General features: G+C 36.7%; 2 protein-coding genes across 8 annotated transcripts in view; one reads left to right on the top strand and one right to left on the bottom strand.

Annotated features, from left to right (window-relative positions):
* CEP290 (centrosomal protein 290) overlaps window positions 1–14,246 on the top strand; it is a 96,842-nt gene extending 82,596 nt beyond the window's left edge. For 3 of the 5 annotated variants that reach the window (XM_029205374.1, XM_029205373.1, XM_029205376.1), the window contains 9 exons: window positions 1,020–1,106; window positions 1,793–1,957; window positions 2,475–2,597; window positions 4,633–4,805; window positions 8,029–8,170; window positions 9,315–9,388; window positions 9,958–10,052; window positions 12,930–13,009; window positions 13,976–14,246. In XM_029205374.1, coding sequence (XP_029061207.1) covers window positions 1,020–1,106; window positions 1,793–1,957; window positions 2,475–2,597; window positions 4,633–4,805; window positions 8,029–8,170; window positions 9,315–9,388; window positions 9,958–10,052; window positions 12,930–13,009; window positions 13,976–14,221 — 1,185 coding nt within the window. In that variant the 3' untranslated portion in view covers window positions 14,222–14,246. The remainder of the gene's footprint in view (window positions 1–1,019; window positions 1,107–1,792; window positions 1,958–2,474; window positions 2,598–4,632; window positions 4,806–8,028; window positions 8,171–9,314; window positions 9,389–9,957; window positions 10,053–12,929; window positions 13,010–13,975) is intronic. The other 2 variants (XM_029205372.1, XR_003791103.1) reach the window with 2 other exon arrangements.
* A 391-nt stretch (window positions 14,247–14,637) lies between these two features.
* Window positions 14,638–26,550, bottom strand: CUNH12orf29 (chromosome unknown C12orf29 homolog). 3 transcript variants are annotated; one of them, XM_029205378.1, is made up of 8 exons: window positions 26,302–26,529; window positions 25,794–25,990; window positions 23,114–23,231; window positions 20,417–20,512; window positions 19,524–19,640; window positions 17,711–17,908; window positions 16,471–16,640; window positions 14,934–15,174 (listed from the first exon to the last, which is right to left on the bottom strand). In XM_029205378.1, exons 2-8 carry the CDS (start codon window positions 25,854–25,856, stop codon window positions 14,986–14,988), a joined length of 951 nt encoding a protein of 316 aa, XP_029061211.1. In that variant the 5' UTR covers window positions 25,857–25,990; window positions 26,302–26,529; the 3' UTR covers window positions 14,934–14,985. The 3 variants fall into 3 exon arrangements, with proteins under 3 accessions (XP_029061210.1, XP_029061211.1, XP_029061212.1); XM_029205377.1 differs by lacking the exon at window positions 25,794–25,990 and having other exon boundaries at window positions 14,638–15,174; window positions 26,302–26,550; XM_029205379.1 differs by lacking the exon at window positions 26,302–26,529 and having other exon boundaries at window positions 25,794–26,107.
* Between the last annotated feature and the right edge of the window lie 749 nt (window positions 26,551–27,299).

Here is a 27,299-nt window from a genome sequence, read left to right as displayed (position 1 = left end):
GTGTGTGTGTGTGTGTGTGTGTGTGTGTGTGTGTTGCATAGGGGTATAGCTGACCCTTGAACTGCGAGGGTCCACTTATATGGGGATATTTTTCAGTAGTAAATACTGCTATACTACCTTTTCCGTGGTTGGTTGAACCCACGGATGCAAAGGAACTGCAGATATAGAGGACCAACTATAACTTATACCTCCACATTGTTCAAGGGTCAACTGAATATGGGATTGCTCTTTAAAATAGGGTAGTAAGGGGAGGCTTCCTTAATAAAGTGATATTTTAGCACAGAGCTAGGGGACAGGTAAGGAAGTAGGTCATATAGATACTAGAAAAAGAGTTCCAGGCAACAGAAATAGCAAGTTCAAATGTCATGTGTGTGGCAAGATGATGGTTGGTGTATTTAATTAACAGTTGTCACACTTTAAAATATTAGGATAGCTCTAAAAATATAGTCTTTAAATTAAAATATTTTAGGATAATTGTCACTTTTCGAAATTTATTTTGATGTTTATAATAAGTTTATTTTTGGTTTTCCAAATCTTATCCTGTTTAAGGGAGTCCTTTTCTCTTGACTGATTGTTTCATTTGTGTTTTTTAACTTAGAATATCAGCAATCTGTTAATTCTACTGGTAACAGTATAATTAAGCTATATCCTGCTTCTCTCATTCTGATTTTTACACTTAGAACCAGTGTCAGAAGATCAGTTGTCTCTTTCTCTGTACTATATGGGTAAGGTTCTACATATGTAGTCTGGGAGAGTTGAAATCAGGAGTTCTAAACTCAAATTTCTATTGTATACTAAGGCAATAATGCAGGAAACATTTCTTGAAATTCATATACAAAATGCTGTTGTATTAATTCAGCATATGTCATGGTTCAAAATCCTCCTCATTGGTGTAAAGACCCACTTGTTTAATTCAGCTATACAGTTGAAGAGACTGGTAGGTCAGATGAACTGTTTGCCTGTCCTTTTCAATGGCTATAGCTATGTTAAATTGTTACATGTTTTCTTTAATCTTCTAGAATCAGGTAAGGGATTTGAAGGAAATGTGTGAATTTCTTAAGAAAGAAAAAGCAGAAGTAGAGAGGAAACTTGGCCACGTTAGAGGGGTGAGTATGTGAGAGTATGCCATATGTTTGTTTTGGCTTCAGAAGTGATAAGCTGGAAATGAAAAAAAAAGTTTGGATATGTCATAACAGTATTGATATGCCTTTACTAGTGCCTCTAGTTTCAGTTTTATTCTGCTGCATCTATAATGTAAAACATCATTAAGCTTTCTCTGTTTCAAGTTAATGTATTTTATCATCTGTCTCATCTTACATGCTTTTTATCCCACTTGGACTCTATACCATCTCTTTTTTCATTGCATATCCCTCTACACCTTGAAAACATTTAACTTCCAGGAATCTTCCATCTGTTCATTGAGGTAACTGCTAACTGCTCCTTGGTCTGATTCTAACATTTTATAATTATTTTTTTATGATATCCATGGCAGCTTCCTAGTTATAATGCTACTATACTAATGTTCTTTCCAGTATACTAGGGTTTAAGGTGTTACTTATTAGCTGCATGACTTTAGGAATATCACATTCTCTGAGTCTTGATTTTCTTGTATGCAAAGTAAGGGTAATTCCTCTTTCACAGGGTTATTATAACGAGTTGAAGTCGTACAAGCCTTGGCTTCAAATGTTAGGAATCAACAATGAGTTTAATAATAAACCTCTTATATTCTTGGTACTTTATGTTATACTCTCTAAAATATTTGATTAAATAAAAAGTTAACATTTTTTCCTAGTCTGGTAGAAGTGGAAAGACAATCCCAGAACTAGAAAAAACCATTGGTTTAATGAAAAAAGTAGTTGAAAAAGTCCAAAGGGAAAATGAACAGCTGAAAAAAGCATCAGGAATATTAACCAGTGAAAAAATGGCTAATATTGAAATGGAAAACGAAAAACTGAAGGTAATATTCTTAATGTGGTCATTTGTACAGAATGTTTTACTGATATAATTTTTAAAGACAATTTAAAATATAGTGTATAAAGTGGCTTTAATGGATGCAGTAGATATTTTACACATACAGAAAAAAAAATGTTGGAGACAAGGCTAAGAGTAGTTAGAGTAGCACCACTTGGTCATTTTATTATTTCCAGACCATTGCTTCTCAGTCTGGCAGCATAAAATAATTAACTGTATCTATTTTCAAAAATACATCTGCCTAAGCCCCCAATTTTGAGATTGATCAGATTATTTGGGGATTGGTCCTACAATTGGTATTGTGATTCTTTTTTAAAGTCATCAGCTCATTCTAAGCCAAGATTGGGAACCTCTACTCTAGATGACCAGTATTAAAGGGAAGAATTTAATTCCAATTATATCAAATATGGTCTCTAAAACCACGTTAAACTAAGTTTTATGAGTTTACAAGATCATCGTTTATTTCCTTGTTTTGATAATGTAGGTTTTTTTTTAATTACTAGGCTGAATTAGAAAAACTCAAAGTTCATCTTGGACATCAGTTGAGCATGCACTATGAATCCAAGACCAAAGGCACAGAGAAAATTGTTGCTGAAAATGAAAGGCTTCGTAAAGAACTTAAAAAAGTATGGCTTTCATTATTGACTATACTTATTTTTATGTTAATTAACTGCTACATTTTGGGAAAACAGAATGAAAAAGTTGATGAGAGTATCTACTCAGAGTAGCTATTAAGAGATTTAGGAATTGTGCTGTTTTGTTTTGTTTTGTTTTTATTTATTTATTTTTTAATTGGGGTATAGTTGCTTTACAATGTCATGTTAATTTCTGCTGTACAGCGAAGTGAAGCAGCTATATGTGTACATATATCCCCTCTTTTTTGGATTTCCTTCCCATTTAGGTCACCACAGAGCACTGAGTAGTTACCTGTGCTATACAGCAGGTTCTCATTAGTTATCTATTTTATACATATTAGTGTATATATGTCAATCCCAATCTCCCAATTCATCCAGGAATTGTGTTTTTATGCCCACCATCCTTTCACTATGAGGAACATTGAAAATAAAAAATTAATAAATTCAGAGGCAGTATAATGTAGAAGCCACTTAGCCAGTATTCAAATCCTAGCTTTATTACTTCTTTTTTTTTTTTAATAAATTTACTTATTTTTGGCTGTGTTTGGTCTTTGTTGCTGTGCGCGGGCTTTCTCTAGTTGCAGCGAGTGGGGGCTACTCTTTGTTGTGGTGCACGGGCTTTTCATTGCAGTGGCTTCTCTTGTTGCAGAGCACAGGCTCTAGAGCACATGGGCTTCAGTAGATGTGGCACGTGGGCTCAGTAGTTGTGGCTCTTGGGCTCTAGAGCGCAGGCTCAGTAGTTGTGGCTCACGGGCTTAGTTGCTCCACGGCATGTGGGATCTTCCTGGACCAGGGCTTGAACCCGTGTCCCCTGCATAGGCAGGCGGATTCTTAACCACTGCACCACCAGGGAAGCCTGCTTTATTACTTCTTAACTGTGGGAGCTAGGGGAATCTACTATTCCCTCTCCTCTCAATTTCCTCATCTGTAAAACTGGGAATATTGAGTATATCTATTTCACAGAGCTGCTACAGGGTTTAAATGAGTTAATATTTATGCACATGTCTTAGAATAATGCTTGATGTACAGTAAAGAGTATATGTGGCTTCCCTGGTGGCGCAGTGGTTGAGAGTCCGCCTGCCGATGCAGGGGACGCGGGTACTTGCCCCGGTCTGGGAAGATCCCACATGCCGCGGAGTGCCTGGGCCCGTGAGTCATGGCCGCTGAGCCTGCGCGTCCGGAGCCTGTACTCTGCAACGGGAGAGGCCACAGCAGTGAGAGGCCAGCGTACTGCAAAACAAAAATAACAAAAAAACCAAAAAAAAACAGTATATGAAACGATTTTGTTAAACAGTAAGATTCCTTTCAAGTGGCAAAATATACTCCTTGCCCCAGGAAAATAGGTGTTGTTATTTATATGGATGATCCAGTGAATAAATTGCAATTAATATTTTTAAACTAGTTACAGTGGTATATGAATGTATTGTGAGGCCAGAGTGATACTGTGCTGTGAATGTGGATGTTTAATAGTGGAAATAATCTGTGGTAATTACACATAGTTTATACTTACAGTTATGTCTCTCAGGTACTAAAAAGTCAAAACATCTTTTAAAAATCTAAAGACATTTCCCCCACGGCATTTTAAAACAACTTGAAATCTAATCCCATAAACTAATTAACTGGATATATGTACCTTATGAATTTATTTAAATACTTAGAAAAATTGTGTTTGGGTAATGGTATTGAAATTAAAATACTCAGTGAATGATGAAAAAAAAATCTAAAGACATAAACTATCCCATTTTCTCTAACTATTACAAATATGACAAATTTAAAGTAACCACTAGAGTAAAATATTGTAAATGTATTTTTCTAACCTCATGTACGTGATCTGTTCTAATTATTATGGCCATATTGCTGTTTTAGAGTAAAAGAAACATTGGATTTTTATTGGAATTTTAATCAGCATTTAGAACTCCAGGTTATTTTCTTTCTAGTTTGTAGTGATTGATAATTTTGAATATACTATGTCCATGAGAACAGTATTACATTTTGGCATAATATACTAATTAGCTTTTAATGATAGGAAACTGAAGCTGCAGAAAAATTACGGATAGCTAAGAATAATTTGGAGATATTAAATGAGAAGATGACAGTTCAACTAGAAGAGACTGGTAAGAGATTACAGTTGGCAGAAAGTAGAGGTCCACAGCTTGAAGGTGCTGACAGCAAGAGATGGAAATCAATTGTTGTTACAAGGTAGGAACAAACAGTTTAAAATTTGCACAGTTTAATGAGCTCTAATTCTGCCATTATTGTTTTTAAAGAATATGACAGTATCCTGATTCACTTAGTTCTTTCGTGAAGAACTGTTTGGTTGTTTGTTTTAACATGATCCTCACTTTTTCTTCCTTAAAATATTTAACTAATTGGGGTGTCGGCATGGGACAGAGGAGAGCTGGGGCTGGGCTAAGGGTGTTGGAGCTGGGTGGGCATCGTGAAGGTGCTGTCAGCCATGAGCCTGGACTGATGGTGCCAGCTTCTCCTGGGTGCTGCTTTTCTCCAACTACAACTGCAGTTTTGGAGTTATGTTCTGGGCATCTTGCTCTTCAAGTAGCCTCAACAGATGAATTCAGCAAACAGTTTTAGTGTCTTACTGGCCTCTGCTTTCTGGCACTTGATTTTCTCCCATCCCTTGAGCCTTTTCTGAAAGTATGTGCAATTCCTGCCTGTCAGATCAACTTCGTGGCTATGAAAGAGGTGATAGGAATTCAGTAGTAAACATTCATATGTTCATTGTCACTATCCCCAGAGGTGGTTCATCATAACTCCGATGAGTCAGTAAAAGGCTTTGGTGTCATTCTCACTTCCCACGTTAAGCAGCTGCTTCAGGGAGTATATGTAGAAGCCAGAGACCAGTGACATCCTGCCCATGTCCTGTCCCAATAAAGTCATCCTGTATGAAGTGGTGCTCTTGACATCTACTGGCCCCATTTCAGAAGGCAAACATATCTTTATTTTACCATATTCCTAGAGTTCTTCTGTCTGTGCATCTCAGTATCCCCTTGGATATCTACCTGCTGTTCAGAATGGACTTGATGTGGATTGGCAGTCACCATCACTACAGCTGGGATGGGAATCTTAGCACTGTGAGGCTACAGCAGGTCCCATAGTGGGCCTGTTGCACTCACTTGACCCTGTCAGACAAGTCTAAGGAGAAAAGAGAAAGGTTTTGCAGGTAGATTAGAAGGCCCAGGTGGCCAGGCAGTCTTGGAGAAGGGTCCTTGGTTCCTGTCCCAACATCATACTGAGAGTACTCAGAATCTACTCTTCTCCCATAACTGTTTCTTAATTCTGTCAGAGGGCTGGTGTGAGGGCTAAATGAAATAATATGTGTGATAGTATAAAGGGGAGAAGGGGTCTTCTTTTGCCTACTTGGACTCCAGCAGAGGCTCTCAACTAGCAACGCTATCAGTTGATTTCTTGGTTGGCCCTTTATTTCCTTCTACAATCACATGTGGACTCAAAGAATTTTGAGTTGCTTCGAGATGTATTTATCCAGCAGGTATTTACTCAGTGCCTGCTGCATGCCAGACTCTGCTTTATGTTAGATGTATTTCTTTTTTTTTTTTTTTTTTTGCGGTATGCGGGCCTCTCACTGTTGTGGCCTCTCCTGTTGCGGAGCACAGGCTCTGGATGCGCAGGCTCAGTGGCCATGGCTCACGGGCCCAGCCGCTCCGCGGCATATGGGATCTTCCCAGACCGGGGCACAAACCCGTGTGCCCTGCATCGGCAGGCGGACTCTCAACCACTGCGCCACCAGGGAAGCCATAGATGTATTTCTAAAAGGCCTGCTTTGACTAGGTTCCTTCAGAGAGCCAGGTAGCTTCCAGGGCTTAGAAATACCTATTTCTCACTATGCCCTTAAGTAAATTACAGTTCTTCTGGGAATTTAAGCTTTTTTAAAGCTGTGGAAATGATAATCCCTGTCCTCTTCTTTTCTAAAAAAGGGCTCTTTGGGGCTGCAGAAAAGATTATTAATGTGAAAAGGGTTTATAAAGTTTATAAATATTTTAAGGGGTGATGAGATTTAACCATAACTGAAAATGACTTTGCCCTTTAGATCATTTATGTGTTTTTCATCTGAGAACTGTACAGATTACTGAGTATAGAGTAGGCCTTCAGTAAGCATTTTTTAAAAAAACTAAGTCCTAGTAGAATCCACTTGACAGAAGGCTAATTCTGATCTTTGGCCTCAAGCCTCTCTAAATCCACCAAAAAAATTGCTGAAGTCTGCAGATGGGATTCGACACCCAGTTCGGTAAAGTGGTTTGGAGATAATCTTTTGGTACCCATTAACCATTATGTTCATGCTGAAATCTTTAGTTGCTCTGTTATTTATTCAACAAACTGATAACATCTATTCCACATCCAGCTTTATAGTACTGACTGCTGAGACAGGCCGGAGTGATGCAGAAGCTGTTTTAGATAGGGTGGTCAGAGAAGGCCTCTCTGACTGGGTGGCATTTAGAGCTGGGAATTGAATGACAGAGTGAGCTTCAGATATTTCACCACTTCGATAGCTTTTGTCAGGTTAAGAACGTTGCCTTCTAATCTAGGTTCCTAAGGTTTATCACAAGCTCTTTGATAATAATTGTATTATTTTGTTGTAATACTGAGATAATAATTTTCCTTCTTTATCCTGTCCTTACCTGATTTTGTTGCCAAAGTGTTCCTTCTTTCCTTTTCTCTGGAAAAATTTGAATGTTATAAGCATTGTCTCCTTTAAGGTGGTATGATGGGTTTGTAAAACCATTTTGGCTCAGTGTTTTAGAAGTTTCTTTTGGAGTCTGAATTTTTTTTTGAACTATTGATCATTTCTTGAAAATTTACAAATCTATTCAGATTTTTACAAGCTTCATCCCTCCATCTTATGCCATTTTTACAAGCTTCGTCCCTCCATCTTATGCCATTTTTCTTACCCCTGCTTTTACACATTCTTTTCCCTCTCCCAGCAGTGTTCTTTTGGTTTTGCTCTACCTGGATACCTCTGTGTGTGTATATGTGTGTGTGTGTGTGTGTGTGTGCGGGTGTGTGTGTATTAAATGCTTTAGTTTGTTATCTCTAAGTATATTCCTAAGAATATTCAATAATACAGAATTTGATATTCTTATGAATTTAATTTCTGTTTGTGATTGAAAAAGGTATTGATTTTAATGTTTGACAGTGGTAAAATTCAGGCTCCATCCTTGTTATAACTTTGGGAAACATCTAAATCCTCTATTTAATTGGCCTGTTAATTAGGGGTACTTATCCCTTGCTGTCACCTAATGCTAAGTAAATATGTAGGAAAAGATTTGACTAGAAGACACAGTATAATAAGATATTCTTTATTTTTAGTGCAGTAACTTGAACTAGCTTTTAAATGAATTAGAGAAATTATTTGCCATGTCTACACCATTTTTTTTCTTTATACTTTTAGAATGTATGAAACCAAGTTGAAAGAATTGGAAACTGATATTGCCAAAAAAACTAAAAGCCTTACTGATCTTAAACAGCTTGTAAGACAAGCAACAGAGAGGGAACAAAAAGTTAAGAAATACACGGAAGATCTTGAGCAACAGGCAAGTAATGTCATTTTTCTTTATGTGATAAAATAATGCATCATATTTCAAACCACCCCTCGGCATTCATTGTCTTATGTAGGTAAAAATGAACTCTGGACTAATTCCTCTCCTACAAGTTCCATCTAAGTGAATGGCCCCACCATTCACCTATTTGTTTAAGTCAAAAACCTTGGATCATAGACTCCTTTCTTTTCACTCATACCCCGTGTCTTTTTCATTAAATCCTGTCAGCTCTATTTCAGACGTATCCCAAATCTGATGATGTCTCAGCACCTCCAACACTGCCAGTCTAGTCTAAGCTATTCTCTCACACCTGAATAGCAGTAATTTCCTAACTGGTCTCCCTGCTTCCGCTCTTGCCTTGTTTCACCTTCTCCTTATCCCTGACCTATTTTCCACATAGTTGCCAAGTAATCCTTTTAAAGGTATAAAGCAAATCATAGCAGTCCCATCCTTAGAATCTTCCAGTGGTTCCCATTACCCCAGAACAAAATCCTAAAGTTCTTTTCATAGCCTGCAAAGACCTACATGGTATGGCATCTGGTTTCCTCTCTAGCCTCACCTTTACTTTCTCCAGCACTCATAGTGCTCTAGCCACGCTGACATTCTTTCAATCCTTGGGAAAACCAAACTCATTCAAACTTCTGGGCCTTGCTTTTGTTTCCCTTGTTTAGAATACTGTTTACCCAAATATTCTCATAGCTCACTCCTGCACTTCATGTCTCTGCTTAAATGCAAGCTCCTCAGACCCTCCCAAACCTATACTACTTTCCATCACTCTGTCCTCTTACCCTAGGTTATTTTTCTTAATAGCCCTTCCCACCATCTTGAAGTGTTATCGAGTCACATCACATGCTCACTGTTTGTCTTCCCCCACTGAAAATGTAAGGACCACAGGATCATGAAGGAAGGGATTTTGCTTATTCACTGCTGTATCCAGTGTGCCTAGGACAATGCCTGGCATGCAGTAGTTCCTCAATAGATAATTGTTGAATAAATAGTGGATAGATCACCATAGATGTACGATCATATGAACTTTTGAAAACTCAACTTTTAAAATTATGCTTCATTGAAAGTATCTTTATAAAACCTCATATTTCCGTGTCAAACTTTGTCTTCTAACTTTTCATTGTGCCCAAAGATTGAGATTCTCAAACATGTTCCTGAAGGTGATGAAACAGAGCAAGGCCTTCAATGGGAGCTTCAAGTTCTTAGGTATATTATTTGTTCATATGACTTTTTAAAAATTATTTTTTAATATAACCACATTTGGTATATCTAGACAGTTAAGATTTTTCAACCTTGCTGCCTAATAGGTTTTTCAGCCTTATTTCATCCTTCTAATGCCAATCACTCTTTTATATAATGGATGCTAAAAAAAAGGGTAAACCAGATCTTAATATAGGTGTCAAGTTTGTAATTTAAACTTTCTTAATAGCATAGAATATATTAAACCTTAGCTTCCAAAGGCAAATGTTAATTGAAATGAGGAAAAAAAATCTTCCAAGGCTCTGTGTAGCGTACTTTTGTGAGGCTCCTCCCTGCAAGAGAAAAACTACTCTTAAAAATGACATCAGATCAGATTTTAAGAACATGAAGGATTTTGATTCTCTGATCTCTGAGAATGGTAGCATTGCAGCAGGGAGAGTAAATGGACAAATGTTTACCTTTATAAATATCAGCAAGTTCTAAGCACTGTACATCACACAGTTAAAGAAATGCTCATGTATTTTGTGGAGCAATGTCTGTTTGTCTTTTTTTAACACATTATCATTGTGTTCTAGATTAGCTAACAGTCAGCTGGAAAAAGAAAAAGAAGAATTAATCCATCAGATAGAAGTTAACAAAGACCAGAATGGACCTGAAAGCACCATACCCGGTAGTATATTTTTTAACACACTCATAGCATATTAGATAACCCAAGTTTTTGAATTAGGGTTTGCCTTTCTTGTTTGTTCACACATTTCTGATAACTGTCTTCCTTTTATAAAATCAAATCCTTGATTTAAGTTTTTAAAGCTGTCTCTGTCTTCCACGAAACAATATTCCCATTGAGCCCTTTGAGTTGTCTGTAATATTGAGTAGCAAGTATTCAAGTGTCTTTCTCCTTGTATTCCATCTGGATGTTACGGATTTAACCATGATACAATGCTAAGTAATAAATATTAGGTCTGTTGCTTCCAGTTTCTCAGTATAGGCCCTTTTAAGCCCTTTGAACATTTTCTTCTAAATGTTACTTTCATCTTGTTATTAATTTAAAAACTACATGTATATAAGTAAACATTGCCTATATCCTTTCTTTTTTCCTTTTACAAAGTAAAAAAGTCTATCCTACCCTCTTCCATTTGCATTCAGAAATGATTACTAATCATTCCCGTTCCTGTGTGCATAGGTATGCACATATACACATAGGTATGTAATGTATATGTATATGCGTGAACACACATACAGTGAATAGTTGATCCTCATTATTTGCAGATTCTGTATTTGCATATTCACCTACTCAGTAAATTTACTTGTAACCCCAAATCAGCACTGTGTGGTACTTTTGCAGACATACACACAGAGCAGTGAAAAATTTAAGTTCTATGATCCACACTTTCCTAGATGAGATTCAGCAAGGTGATGCTCTGCATTGTTTCAGCTCTCATACAAGGATGACCAGAGGAAGAGACAACAGGGGGCACTGCTGCACAGGGCAGGAACCTCTGGTTCTGGGACCAGCTGGACTGGGTTTAAATTTCAGCTCTGATGCCTGTCATTAGGGCAGCCTCAGGAGTCACTTGATACTTCCGAACCTTGTTCTCTCCTGTATAACAAAGAAAATAGGACCTACCAGGATGAGTTGTTTCCAGGATTTAAGATTATGAAATCTATGTGAGATGTATGTGTATGTAGGTTTATTTTCCCTAAGAGCAGTGGTTCAGTATTCACTAATTCATTGTTCATGTTGACTTTATAGAACATAACTACTGCAAATAATAAGAATCGATTGTTTGTATGCATATTGTATTTGATAGCTTTTATGAAAATGCCAAATTCTGTTCCAAAGGGTTATACTAATTTATATCTAAACAGTTTTTGACTATTTCACATAGCTTTTCAATATCCTACCAAGTAGTCTTGTTGCTGCTTTGTATTAAGGCTGTCATGTATGAGTCATTCCAGACACTGCTAAATGCTTTACAAGCGTTTTATAATTTAATTCTTATAGCCCTGAATTTTGAGTACCTCTGTCTCCATTCTACCTGTGTTAAACAGATTCAAAGCAGCTAGGAAGTGGCAGAGGCAGGATGAAGCCTAAATCTGTGAAACTCCAAAGCTCCTTGCCATTTCCTGCTGTTGACCATTAGACTGCCTCCTCTCTTGGTGACTAGAAGTACATACGTAAACCTCTCTTGATAACATCTCTTCCAGCAGCCAGCTTGGTGTACTAAACCAGACACAGTACCAAAGAGCAGTTAGTGCTGTTGATGTTAGGAAAGTTCTCTTTCTAAACCTCAGTTTCCCGAGAAGGAATTTCTGAACCCTCATTTCCTCATCTTCTATTTAAAAATAAGGATATCTACCAAAGACTGTTAAGGCTCAAAATCAAACCAAAACTGTTTTGGAAATTTTAAAGCACTATTTAAGTATACGTGATCATTAAGCTAACTTTTGGAAAGTGCTATACATAATAATCACTTTTACTGCATAATTTCATTACCAAGCTATGTAATATATAGCATCCCACTGATTAAGACAACTCAATATAGCATTCCAGTGATCAAAAATCAACTCTGTAAAAAAATCATTAGTACTTTCTGCAGAGGTGAGGGAAGCTTTGAAAAGTATGAGGAAAATATTTGTCTCCAACTTAACAGTAATTGGAGGACCATTCCAAGGTCACCTTAATAGAATATGCTTCCTGTCCCATTCATGAAAATGTATTTGCTGACCATTATTTTCTCAAAATTCAGCGTTATTTTAAAAATTTTACCCCTCAATGGATGTAAAATATGACCACATGACATATTATATGCAGTTTAAAGAAAGTATGTTTCTAGCAAAGATGGCAATAAAAGCAAAAATACTATTGCCCATTGATTCTCATTACAAAATTAGAGATATGTTAACTCTGGGGGAAATCAATAAATTAAAGCCCTTGTGCTTTTTATGTTTTCCTACCAAAATATCAGGACTTATTCATCTTTGTGTTATCCATCCTGCCCAGCACATTTTTCACATAGTATTGGGTTGGCCAAAAAGTTCGTTCAGGTTTTTCTATAACATCTTACGGAAAAACCCAAATGAACTTTTTGGCCAACCCAATAATTACAGTAAATACGCACTGAAGTACACGGAATAGTCAAAGCTGTTGGGTAACAGGAGCATTTGGCCACCTTATGGTTGTAGCCCCTTCCCTAATAGTCTACTTATTCTAATGTTGTACTATTAGCACCTAACAAATTTTCTTGGTTCTAGAATTTTTCTCTGAAAATAATGGTTTCTTCCATGTAAAAAATCAACCTGGATCTATACTTCTAACAAACATCTAACGTATGCCTCTTCTCTTTGTCTGCTTATGGAATTATAATACCTGATATAGAGGTAGCATACAGAATTCACAGCCTGAAAAGTGTTTCAACCATAAAAGACAACATTTTCCAGGCTCTAGTTTCAAAAATGTCCTCCTTATCCTCTAAAATAAATCCTTTATCTTGAACTTATTCAGAGTGGGAAAAGCTTAGTCTAATTTTCACTCTTTTGGAGGCAGATCCTGATCAACTAAAGGAAAAGGTCAAAGATCTAGAGACACAGCTCAAAACCTCAGATCTAGAAAAGCAGCATTTGAAGGTAACTATTTTAATTATAGTATTATAAATGTTTTGTGAAAACAGCTGTTGAAAACTGTTTTTATGCTCACCATCTCTGAGTTTTAAGTATGTATCCTAAATATTCCTGGGATCACATTTTATACTTACATTTAACCTTGATACTACAAAGTTGATTATATTCATCTGACTGTATTAAAAATATTTATTAAAACAGAACCATCAAAAAATTGAGACAAATAGGATTAAAGAGTAAATTATTTTTAATTGTCACAAATATAGCTCATTATTTTAATATTTTTCTAAGTTTTGGGTCACATTGGGAAGTGTCTTTTATTTCCTTTAGAAATTCTTTTCAGGAATAGTTCCCTTAAAGAAAGATATTTGATATGCTTTCTCTCTTTAAGAATCTGTAAACAGAACAAAAGAGCATAAATATGAAAATTAACTAGTGATCACTGGCTATTCTACATGGTCATTAAAGCTCAAATTGTTCCTTTACCAGATGCCTAACTTTTAGCCAGGCAGAAGCCCAACAGTTTACCTGATCATAAATATATTTATAACAAGTGACCATTATTCATTGAAAATTAGATATTTGTAAAGAAAATACAAGTAAAGCCTAACCAAAGAATCTTAACCAAAATAACTTCAATGTTGTGAACAGCCAAGTTTTTTGATTGCCTCATTGAGAGTATCTTAATATTCTTTTGGAGAAAGATTAAATCCCCTCTGATTTAAGAGCTGATAAATTTTAGTCCAAGACCAGGACATAACTTAGAGAACAAATAATTTGACAGTTAACAAGTTAGTTACTTACACTGTACAATGAAACCTTATTAATAAAATATTAAGAAAATACTTCTGCCGTATATTTGACTATTCAGGTTACTTTGGCTTTCATGTTTGTAATTAATCTCTTTAGTTCACACCTAAAGAATGTATTTTTTCCTATATATACCTTTTAAAGATAATATGTTCTTATTAGGAGGAAATAAAAAAGCTGAAAAAAGAACTGGAAAATTTTGATCCTTCATTTTTTGAAGAAATCGAAGATCTGAAGTATAATTACAAAGAAGAAGTGAAAAAAAATATTCTCTTAGAAGAGAAGTTAAAAAAGCTTTCTGAACAATTTGGAGTTGAATTAACTAGTCCTGTTGCTGCTTCTGAAGAGTTTGAAGATGAAGAGGAGGAAAATCCTGTTAATTTCCCATATACTAAGGGCCACATCTAACTATAGTTTTATTTAACTGTTTATTAACTTTATAAGTTAAAATTCCATCTGGAAGTTCCATCTGGAAATCAGGCAAGTCTCTGACCTACATGATTTCCTTCCCAATACCTTGTACCTTTACCTAAATTGGAATTTTTAGTAAATAAAATTATACGAAAATTTCAACGTATTAGAAAAGTGTATTTTTGAAGACTTTTAGGATGTTATATCTGTCAAATAGGCAATGAGCTATGGTGAATTCCTATACATTCATAATGTTTTAAGTTTCTTAAACATTTAAAACTGGGGTTTTATATATACTTACATATTCTCAAATTATATGTGTGTGTGTGTGTGTGTGTGTGTGTATATATATAGATAAAAATACATCATGAAGTTGAGCCATAAGTTTTCTTAAATGTCTAGCAGTATTAAATTCAGCTTGAACTATTTAATTTTTAAAGTAAACGGTCCAGAATTGTTGGTTTGTCTTTTATGCTACTACCCATGTATAATGGACTGAATCTAACCTTTGTACAAGCTGGGCAGCTTACTATTATATTTTAAATTCCAGAGGTTAAAAACTCACTTGCTGTTTCTCAATAAAATTTTGAATAGATATTTGCAGGTGGGAAATTCATTTCTTCAAATGCTAGAAGACATGATGCTATATTAGACAGTGAACAATAAATAGAAACTCAGATATTTTTACCTTCTAAACATGGCAGAGTATTCAATATTGAAATATAATAACAAAGAAGCTGGTTTTTAATTGCATTTCCAGTTTATACATTGAGTATTATATCTTTGAGCCTACCAAATTTCTGATTATCTATTTTTGAAAAGTGATTAAATAAGCACTTAGCATCAAAGGCATACACATAATTGTTCAGATTCATGTTGATAACAACTGGTTTTGAATTCATATAGGTATCTGGGATTGGCCAGCATAAACCAAGATGATGGCGATGGACCTGAAAAGAAAAAAAAAAAAGGGCATTAGCTTTTAGCCTGTATTATCTTCATTCACTTACAAATCTTTTGAGTGCCTACTATCTCCCAGGCACTATTTAAGGCTCCATGTCATCTTACCCTTTTTTTTTTTCATAGCTGTTCTCCTGACATATTACATATTTACTTGCTTATTGTCTATCTTCCCCATTAGAATGTAAGCTTCATGAAGGCAGAGACATTGTTTTGTTGACTCTATTTCCAGCACCTGGAAACATGCCAGGAACATAATCAGGGGCTCCATAAAAATGTAATGAATAATAGAGTCTATTGCTGAGTGCAGAAGTTAGCCAATTCAAAAATGTGGGCGGAAGGCATTCTAACCAAAAGAAATATCATGTGATAGAATCGTGTTTTTGCTCTGGTTGCATTTAGTTAAGAACATATACAGCGTGGGTGTGTTTGGGAGATGGGGGTAAAGAGTTCTGGAAATTTGAACAGGGGCCAGATCATGAAAAATCTTAATGTCACTGAACACTTTTATGCAGGGAAGTAGTATTCTCATTCATTTGTGAAGCACGGACAGGACAGGGATAAGACTGAAAGATAACACTGAGGAGGGTGACAAAATAATTCAAGCATGAATCTTGTTTTAAATTAAAATCAACAGCCAGTTGGTTGGTAAGAAGTACACAGATGCAACAGATGAGAATCTTTTAGAACTGATAATTGGATGTAGGAAGTGATGGAGAGAGGGGTTAAAAATGATATCTAAGTTTTTGGCTTCAGTGAATTGTTTGGAGTTGGGGTTGGTCCAAACTGGACTAGGGTCCAGTTTTGAACATTACAAACTAGAACCTATGTGAAATCAAACAGACAAGTCCAGGAGACAGAAAGGGTGCAAAGGGTAAAAGAATTCATTCTGTATATATTAACTGTCACCTTGGCACTCTTTTAACTCAACGAATTCTATAATCAGGTACCTTTGAGAAATGCTGCGTTAAACTAAGTTATTAGTACAGATGTCTTAGAGAACACTAATGTTCAACATGAATTTCCAAGAAGGCGATACACAGTATGCAGGGTTTTCCGGACATTTTCATCACTTTAATTCTGAAACACATCTAGAAGAACCAACGCCCCACAGAATAAATACATATTGGGAAACACAACTTTATCATATAAAGATGGTGGCATGTGAGATGAAGAAATTAAATTACTGCAAATCAGAATTACTGCAATTTGTAGAGCATTTTAGTGCCACTTCTACTTTAAGAACATAAAATGACATAATCCCACTAATTATTTTCTGCCATTACCTTGATTAAACAGCCATCACTGCAGTGCCACACGATTCCTTCAATTTTACCCTCTCTGCAACCTTCAAACCAGGACAACAGATCATTGTGCTTCAAAGTAGGTAGATTTCTTATTTGAAATGCTCCATGTGGTATAAGAAGATGTAATGGATGCTTCTTGCTTCCTAACCCTAAAATTGTAAAACTTTGCCATTAGCCATACAGAAGTTTCAAAAAGAATGAGGAAATTTCTCCCTCCAAATTAAAAAAAGCCTCTAAAACATTGAGGAATAAATTTACCAAAAAGTTTAATTCCTTGAACAGAGACAAGTGCCCTCACTCAAAAGTCGGCACCTTATCCCATTAAATCTAAATTCCACCTTTGTGTGCTCTATACCAGGAATTGGCAAACTATGACCTTCGACTAAACCCAGCCAGGTGCCTGTTTTTGTAAACTGTTTCAATGGAACACAGCCAACCCATTCATTTAAGTACTCTCTATGGCCTGTTTCAGAGATATGGCCCAAAAATCCTAAATATTTACTGTCTAGCCTTTTATAGAAAAGTCCACCAACTGCTGCTCTACACCATTTAGCCACATTCGACTATCATTCAGTATTTACCAAACAGCCACGCTGTATCTGATAACTTGTGTAATTACTGTCTTAGATTCTTTTTACCTGCCAATCAGTCTGCTTCTGATCTCTATATAGGATTTTGCTATTCCAGCTTTAATGACCTTGGGTCTGTCTTCATCCCTGGGTTAACAATACTCCATAGTGCCCTCAGGACTTGTACTCAGATCATCATGGTGTATATTCTAATGCTTGATATACTATTCATTGCTAATTCTTTTATTTACTTTACTCCTAGCTGTTAATTAATGCTAAACTAATTACCTAGCCATGAAAAGCAACCTAAGTGCCCATCAATAGATGAATGGATAAAGATATGGGGTGTGTACACACACACACACACACACACACACACACACACACAGAAAATGGAATATTACTCAGCCATAAAAAAGGAATGAAATCCTGCCAATTGCAACAACATGGATAGACCTAAAGGATATTATGCTAAATGAAAGAAGGAAAAGACAAATACTGTATGATTTCACTTATATATGGAATCTAAAAACCAAAACAAATAACTCAAGTTTATTAGTCATTTCTTTAGTGTGTATTTTTTTTCAGTTGAACCTAGGAAGTTTTCTTTAAAAATGACTACCGTAACTAAAGAAAAAGGCTTTACTCACCATATGGGTTTCCATTAATATTGGTTCCTATAAGCTCCAGTGTTTGTTCTAACAGATCTGAGAGTGGCACTGCACTAATTTCCAAAAGACCAGGATCATCAGAATGATGCCTCAGTACCAGGGCGATTTCAAATTCATAATTTACTACAGAGGAATGCCAGCAATACTGTTTGTTGTTTTTCTCCACTGGTACCCAACCTATCATTTAAAGAAAGAAGTGTTTTTTATTGCACTGTTTTTCTTTGGATTAAGACCTAAGGTAATTTTAATTTTTGTTGCAAATTTTCTGTATTTTCTGGATGTTCTATCACACATAGGTATCGCTTTTAACATCAGTGGAAATGTTAGCAGTTTTACTACTTTGTAAATCATAATCTTTTTCTTTAATCATAAGGTCTCATTCTTGATTCTGCTGAGGAATTAACCTGTTTGATTAGTCACTTCAGAGCACTCAGCATTCTTTTAATAGAAAATTCACATTTTCAATAAGAATTGAGCACCATTCTAAGACACAGCACCAAAACCTTTTTTTAAATTAAGTTTTCTCTCTACCTTCTCTCCAGTTTCAGGGACGATAGACAGATGCAAGTGTTCCGCAATTCACTGTATTGTTCCAGTATTTATTGAACAATTTATTGATTCTACATTTATTGAATGTTACTGCTATTCCCTTCCTAACTACTGATGGCAGATTAGGCTTCTTTGTTGTGGAGAATTCCTTACCAAAAAAAAAAAAAAAAAAAAGACAAACTAGGGCATAAACACTTTTATGACCGTCACATCTTTGGCATTCATTATTCACCCAGATTACTATAATAACCTCTTTGCTGATCTACTATCTCCCTTGTAATTCTATTTCAAGAATTTAAATTTAGTTCTGCTGTAGCTCTGCTTAATAATCATCTTCAGGATAAACTTCAAACTTCTTCAGATGGAATATAAACCCCTTTAAGATCTGAGCCCATTCCACACCTCCAGCCTCTACTTTTATAGCTTCAAGTGTCATACACTCTAAACATTCCAGCCACAATAAGGTGTTATTTAAAATTTCTCAAAGATTCCATGATCTCTCCCCTTCGTGGGAGTTTGCCTAAGCTGACCTTCTCCCTTCCCTCGCCAACTAACTTCCTAGTTCTTAAGCTTCAGTTTCAATGTCCACTCCACTTAGAAGCCTCCTCTAACCACCACAGGTTGAACTAGGAGTTCTTCCTCTTTTCTCCAATTGTACCCTGTGTATTTCCTTTTAGTTCTTAAATCATACTATTATTGGTAGATTTTTCCTATTGTCTAAAAGATCATCAAGGATAAAGGTTCTGATCCTCCTCACTTTTGCATTACTAGAATCAAAGAGTACTTTGCACATTATAGGTTCTTTTAATCTGGAGTTATCCTTCTACTCAGCACACTTCTGCAAAATTTTCCCATCTCCAGAAAAACTACTGTGAGACACCTATTTTCACTTCCCTTCGAGACAGTCTTCTAGGATCTTTGCAAAAAATATATACATATTGTTATCCCCAGTCTAAAAAGTAAAAAGCTTAATATCCCATTTCAGATTAGAACATACCATCATCGTGACAACACTTCAAGGCTATTCCCACACTCAATGCTTTATTAATCTTCACAGACTACAGGTAGTAAACTGTCCACCTGAGAAAAGATTCTAAACTTGAGAGGACGTTCTTGATATGAAACATCTTTGGTATCGTTAAACTTAAATTAGACTTAGAAAAGTTGTGCTATACAGATAAATACCATGAAGAACCATATTAAAATTAAGTTCTGTAATTTCCAATTGAATGTATAATAATACCAGGAATGTGTCCATTTTCATCAGGCATTGGATTCCCATTTAATTGTTCTATTTCCTTCGCTGGTATCCAGCACTCTGGAACAGGTTTGAAGTCCTCCTCAACATTCCAAAAAAATTCTAAAAGAGTTAAATAATCTTATGTGTGGCGATACTTTAAAAAAATACATATAACACTGAACAAATTCAAAGTGGGAACAGCTAATGAACCCCATAATGTCAGGTATCATATAATTAGTCTCCATTCACTACCACCACAATATGACTACTTCTCAGGGTTAAGGTACTAACACTTTAAATTTTTAATTTTGAACCCACCACTATCTGTAACAGTAGTAACAGTCTAACTAAAGCAACCAATGTTCCAGCATGTGTGATTTATGGTAAATTTTTAATGCACTATGAATATAAATATATAAAGATTATATGTATGAATGAGTGGATATATAACAATAAATGTATGTATCTACTTATATAATATTTAGAAGTATCTACTGTAATAATTAAAAATATTAATAATCCTTTGAGATTTGTGCCTGATTTATAAAATTACCCATTTGTCTCTTAGGGAGACAAAACCAAAATGTGTCACTCATTATATATATATATGTGTGTGTAGATATATATATATATCTACACACACACAATAATTTGTATGTTTTAATAAAATGGACATGCTACAATGAAGAGTCACAGAAGTGTTAGGAAAATATTTTGAAATATTTTTCAAGAATATGCTTTTACATATAAAGATATTCAATTATAATTTTTTCTTTTCCCAAGGTGCTTAAATTGTAAAGAAGCATATAAAGAACACCATAGCAAGAAATAAGCCAAAAATTTCAACTTAAATCATGAAAAGCTTTAAAAAAAGAGAAAAAAAAGGACCCACTAACCTTTAGAGTTTTGTTTTGAATGTAGAAAATTTTTAAACCTTTTCTCAGCTAGTTTGTTAGGTTTTCTATCTAGCCGAGCCCAAAGGTATGGCTGACCTAAAAAATAATGAAAGGAAAAAAAAAGTTTAAGAGGCAAACAATAAAATTTATCTTGAAAGACATTTCCGTATAAAATTTTTCAATAAACAGTAGGAGTCATCTCCTCTAAGAGAAGCAACCCAGAAGACAAAGGGAGATAAGCAGTATAACAGACATCCTACCTAACAGTACCTGATGTATAAGACTTAAGTCTTTGGTTAGAGAGTGATGAGGATGAGATAAAAAGCAAATGTGACTCTTTCATAAGGACATTCCACAGCCATATTTTATTAGAAACTAGCAATTGTGAGAAACCGAAGCTAACTCTATACTAAATGGAAACATAACCAGAAAATTGTATTCACACTTTCCCTGAAACCGAACTATGTGCTATGAGGGTTAATTCCCAAAAATGTGGAGTGAGGCTAAACTGTTTTGCATGGCTCTGACCCCTGGGGTCAAGGCAAGGAACATTGATTGATAGCAATGCTTTACAGTCAGGGATCTGAGAAGTTTCAGGGCGGGTGCCAGCACTCTTTATTGACAACAGTGAGGCTAATGAGTTGCACCTGGTCTCAGTGAGACTCCTGGAGGGCTGATGTTGAGGCTGGTTACTTAGCAGGAAGATACCTTCAGGGCCAGCAAAATATAAAAATCCCCAGCTGAGACTCCATTTCAGATTCCCGGTTTCTGAGGTGTTCCCTGTCTATATCAGTGGTGGTCCCTGCTTTAAGAAAGTGTGTCCTGCCTGGATTTGTCAGGAAGGTGGGGGAGGAGTCGGGGCGGGACTTTCACCTGGTCTCACCAGACACTTTGCTGTGAGAGAGTCTTTGGTTGTGATGCGCATCCTTTTAATGCCTTTGCTGCACTGCCTATCCTTTACCTGTAATAAACTGTGAATCTGCAAGCACTGTCACTCTGGGTTCTGTAAGTTTTCTTTAGCAATCCAATCTTGTTTAACTGCTACCATTATACATGACTACACATATGATGCACACTGAAGTTTCTTAATATAAGTCTAAAAAAATCTTTTAGTTTCTTCAAACATATAAATCAGAGACTTATCTTAAAAATTATTGATTAAAATTTGGTTTAGGCACTATATATTACTCATTAGCTGTACCAATAAATAATATGAAGAACCAGATTAAAACTACATTGTCATTTCTGTTGAATGGACCTTTTGCTCTTTTCACAATAAACATAAAAGAACGCATTGCACTCACACCCATTAAGATGGCTACTATCAAAAAAATAGAAACAAGTGTTGGTGAGGATATGGAGAAGCTGGAACCCTTCTGAAGTCCTGCTAGGAACGTAAATAATGCAGCTGCTACAGAAAACAGTATGACAGTTCCTCAAAAAATTTTAAAAAGAATTAGTATATGATCCAGCAATTCCATTTTTTGATACATACCCCGAAGAATTGAAAGCAGGGACTCAGATATTTGTACACCATGTTCATAGCACCACTGTTCCCAACAGCCAACAGATGGAAGCATCCCAAGTACACATTGATGGATGAATGGTATATACACACAATTATGTAGTATATACAAACTTGTGGTATATACATACAATGAAATATTATTCATCCTTTTATAAAGGAAGGAAATTCTGACATGTACTACAACATGGATGACTCTTGAGGACAATATGCTACGTGAAATAAGCCAGCCACAAAAAGACAACTATTGTTAAGACTCCACTTATGTGAGTTACCTAGAGTAGTCAAAACCCTAGAGACAAAGTAGAATGGTGTCTGGAAGAAGGTGGGGATGCTGAGTTGTTTAATGGGTAGGAAGTTTCAGTTTTGCAAGATGAAAAGACTTCTGGAGATGGATGTGTCGATAGCAGCACAACGATAAGAACTGTACACACCACTGAACTGTACACTTAAAAATGGTTAACATGGTAAATTTTATGTCATATGTATTTTATCACAATTAAACATGAAAAAAGATGCACTTCAGAAGAGATTTCCTGATATAAAGAATGTGTTCAATATGCATTTAACTGTTCTATTTCTCTTGCTGGAATTGAGAGGTAATTTCACTATCCAGAAAAAAATCACAAAGATTATTTCTCTCTTTTCAATGCATTTTTTTCCTTAACATAGTTGACAATTTCTATTTGAGTTTAAAGTCCATTAAAATGAAATAAATTAGAGACATTGCCAATAGTAATAAAAACAATGGAATCAGCACTGGGACCAGTGGAATAAGAACAAGCTTTAGGGTCAGATAAACCCTATTACCAGTTGAGCCTTCATTAATTATATGGTCTCGAACAAATTATTTATGTTCTCTGAGCTTCAGTTTCCGTTTCTGTGAAATGGAGAGGCTTATTGTGCAAATTAGAGATAACACATATAAAGCATTTATCATACTGTCTGGCCCTTAATGGGTATTAAGTAAATATTAGTTATCTTTCCTTCTTCCCCCAAGAGAAAGATACAATGATATAATAAATAAGTATAATGTACCAATTGTGATTTTATTATTTTCCTATTATACTTAGGTTTCCAAGGGTTTATGAAGGGCAATGCCCCATTTCAGATATATATACTTTAAGTGACTAAGAAAAATAAGTAATATTTGTAGTACAGTTTTATATTACCTTTGTAAGTAGTAACATAACAACATGTTCCATCCACTTTTTCTGTTGGAATTGCACTGTGTATATCTGCATCTAATGCCTTGTGACTTATAGTTTCAGTTGCCAAAACTTTAAATGGCTTAAAAAAGAGAAAGAGAAGACTGGTTTAAGATAAATAGCCTCTATACCTTCGCACACACTCTTACCTGGAAGTTCTTAATTTCACTAGCTCTAAGGGATGATCACCAGTTTATCCTTCAAAATATTTCTCCTGTGAAGTTCTTACAAATCACCCACTCCCCTTCTATGCTATCATAGCAATACATGTTTTTCCACACAGATTTGTAATCAGAGTCGACTTGAACAACACAGGTTTGAACTGCATGAGACCACTTATATGCAGATTTTTTTTTCAATAGTAAATACTGCAGTACTACACATTCAAGGTTGGTTGAATCCTGGATGCAGAGCCCTGGTTATGGAGGAAACTCGAATATGAGGGCCAACCACAAGTTATACTCGGATTTTCCACTGCTGTAGGATCCAAGACCCTAACCCTGGCATTGCTCATGGGTCAACTGTATTCACATGTTTCTTTATCCACCATAATAAGCTTGACAACAGGAACCATGTCCTATGCAGAGCTGCATCCCTAGCACAGGTGTTAAGTGTGTTCAGTCATTTACTTGACAATTATTTGCTAAATGCCTCCTATGGGTTAAGTATTGTCCTCAGCACTGGGATAGAGGTAAACAAAAAAGGACCTGCCTTTGGTGGAAGGTTCATTTTAAGGAGGGAGATGATAACAGCAACAAAATGTATAGTACAATGTTAGCTATGATAAGTGCTGAGGAGAAAAACAAATGCGGACCCTTTCAGCTTTATCAGTAGTGAACTGTTTGCATATTTAACTTACGGTTTTTCTACTGTCAGGAAGACAAGCCAAGAGTATCAAGAATGGAGGAAAAGACATTTTCTAGGATTCCTACCAACTTTTTATCTGTAATTTATTTTCATTTATGAGAAAAGACTATGCCACTGTTTTACAGTCTAAATTATCTGAAGTAATACTCACCTTACATAATGTGAAAAAACACTGTACAATATAAACATACTGGTGTGATAGGCTTAAGACTAAAAAATGAAGTACTGTTTCAGAGTCTGGCAAACTTAGGAAATTAGCCCCACTCTGGTACTGATTCAGTATTTTTAAGATAAAGCTGAATGGTTAGGGATTTATCAGTAACTTATAACATTGGTATCAGAGGATATCAATTTAACCTGTGGCAGTAGGACCAAGGTTTGGCCCAATAGCTCTCCGTGTGTGTGTGTGTGTGTCTGTGTGTGTGTGTGTGTGTGTGTTTAAATTTATCAAAGATTCTAGGGAGGAGATGACTTTATGGAGTTCTTGATAAGGACAAATATCCCTTCCATAAGAATGAATTACCTACCACTCCATGCTACTGACATGTCCAAAGGACAGCATAAGATACCAAGGGGTACGCAGAGTTCTCCTTCTCTGTCACTTAAATCTTTAAACTCTGACTGGAAACAGAAGGCATGTGTGTATAAAAAGTAATAGCTAGTATCAACTGAGTGATCCTCTACAATTTCTTGGTAGGGGAAATCACTAGAATAAGTAAGCTGATGAAAGATTTCATAGAGAACTTCTGATTCCAAATTTTTAAAATCCTGGAAGTGATCCAGGCAGGGTGCGTAGCCTGAGCAGAGAGACAGGATTGTGCTTGCTATGTTCACAGGATGAAACAGGCTTTGCTAGAACAGATATGTCACTTTAAGTAGGCACCTCTGTCACAAACACACATGGCATTTTTCACTACACTGAGCTCAGGCACCTCATTGTGGGCCTAACAGGCACTTTGCGACTGGGCCTGATTAATGAGAATCCTTGAATTGCAGTTAAGAATTTGAATGCTATGCTATAAACAACACTATAAGCTATACTTGACTGCAGAGGGACAAGAGAAGGGGCTTATTTTCCTGGTGGAGAGTGCTTTTACAAACTACTCGCCTCTCACCCACAACATACAAAGTTGAGAATCACAGCTAGAGCGAACCACTATTCAGGATGCCATTGTTTCGTATGAATTAAGTTTGTTAGGGCTTAAAAAATAAAATCTTGACAACTACTGCTACAGACATTTAGTAGTAGCTGCAGGGTTTTGACTAGGAAAGAATAATGATGATCATTCTCAGCGGCAAGAAAGAACAAGTTAGTGCGAGAAGGGCGTAAAATATTAAGAACTATAATAGCAGTGGCAGTGAGACGTTATAAGGTAAAAAGCATCAAGGTAAATGGAAAGCTGGCATGAAATGACGCCAGGGTTTATCCAGTGCCTACCATGTGCCAGGTCCTAAAAACTGGGACTAGAAATAACACAGCAGTCTTGGCCTTAAAAGTCTTTTAGCCTGGGAGACAAGAAGGCCAGTGTGAACGATGTTAACGGGAAGTGGAGGTGGAGTCAAATGCACATGCTGATTTTGTATGATGAGTTGAAGCACCCAACCGATAAGTGGTGATTTTGCTATCCAGGACTTTACTATGTATTAAAGAGTTATCCTGATACAGGATCATTCACCAGTATTTATTAAGGGCCCTCTCCATGTGTAAAACACGTTGCTGCGAGAATAGAAAACCTTGAGATGGAAACACCAAAATTAGAATCAAGTAGTTAATTACTGGTAACAATACACGAGGTCTGATCTTTAGTGACCTATTTAGGTTAGTTGTCAACACTGTCATCGGTTCCCAGGTTTGAACAGGTGAAGCAAGTCTTCTAAAATCTCCACTTTGACACCACACTCGTGAAAAGTAGGAAAGCTTGTTTTGCGGTGACTATACGACTACTTAAGGGACTTTCCTCAAAAGGTGGTAACCTAAGAAGAAAGGAACATTATTTAAGATGCGGGTTTTCAATTTCCATGCGATGGCAAGTTTGAATCGCCGGATCAGAAAAATTCTCCCGTAGATTCCCTCCCTTGCAACTAAGAAGGTACAAGAACCTGGAGCTCGGGGCGTAGAAGACCCGTACCCTAGACCGCCCCAGCGAAACCTGCAAACCGCCCCCGCCCCCACTCTACAGGGCGGCTCCACCGCGCCTGGGAGCCCTCTCCGAGTTCAAACGCAGCCCGCGCCACGGGGAGCAGCCCACCCGCGGCCGCCCCGCGGGCCCCGCGCTCCTCGGTACCTGATGCTCCCTTTTGGTGGAAGGCTCCTCCTTCACCTCCGTCACAAACACACACGGCATTTTCCGCTGCACCGAGCTCAGGCGCCTCATGGTGGGTCCACAGGCACTGCGAGTGGAAAGCGCGCTTACGAACAGCGCCGGGTCCGCACCAGGACAACATCCACAGCAGTCAGCCGAGCTGCTCAAGCCACGCACGTTCCGCGCGCTGGCCCAACGGCCGCGCTCCCGCGTCCCCCGGCACCGAGGTGGGCCGGGACGCACGCCCGGAAGCGGCCTCCTGGCCGCGGAGCCTTCTGGAAGTTGTAGTGCGGAAGCAAAAGGTACCTCCGTGTGTGCTCTCGCGAGCGTCCCTCAGGGTTGTGATGACATTGAAAACACAAAGATCCGTTTCTGGTGTGTGTGTGTATTAGTAGCCGATGATATTTATGAAAATTAAATGCTATGAAGTGATAAGTAATGAGTGATTTTAGGTGGCGATTTAACACCATTTTGATGAAACCGATTTGCCTGTTCCCTTTAATATGTTCCTGGGAGAAGCACTGTAGAAGCTTAGAAATATCCGGAGACATCTCAAGGCGAAATGAAAAGTAATTTCCCTGGAAAAATGTTGGAAAACGCTACAACTAAAACATCTAGGACCCTCCCAAGAAAGAAATATTACCGTTTGTATTACGCCTCATTGTGCGGCATAATATGGTCAAAATTGGTTCTGGTGTCTTTTCCAGAGTGAATGCAAAGTGTAGCCTTAGACCAATCCAAAACCACACGAATACCAACATCCAGCTTTCAATCTCCATCTTTCATAGGAACCTCATTTACCTTAGTTAAGTATGAGCTCCAACAGAGTCCGAATGGCTTGAGTACTTGTCGTCAATCACCTGCAGAGGTAAAAACAGCTTTGACTTATTGCTCAAAAGAACTTTGGAGGGTAAGTAATGACAGTCAATGACTGAATAAAAATTAATAAATATTAAATATTTAGTAATAGTAGCCTTTCT

The sequence above is a fragment of the Monodon monoceros genome, unplaced genomic scaffold (genome assembly GCF_005190385.1).
Source record: "Monodon monoceros isolate NGI ecotype Baffin Bay Population unplaced genomic scaffold, NGI_Narwhal_1 Super_Scaffold_6, whole genome shotgun sequence".
Taxonomy (NCBI): domain Eukaryota; kingdom Metazoa; phylum Chordata; class Mammalia; order Artiodactyla; family Monodontidae; genus Monodon; species Monodon monoceros.
This window is presented reverse-complemented; position numbering and strand designations above follow the sequence as displayed.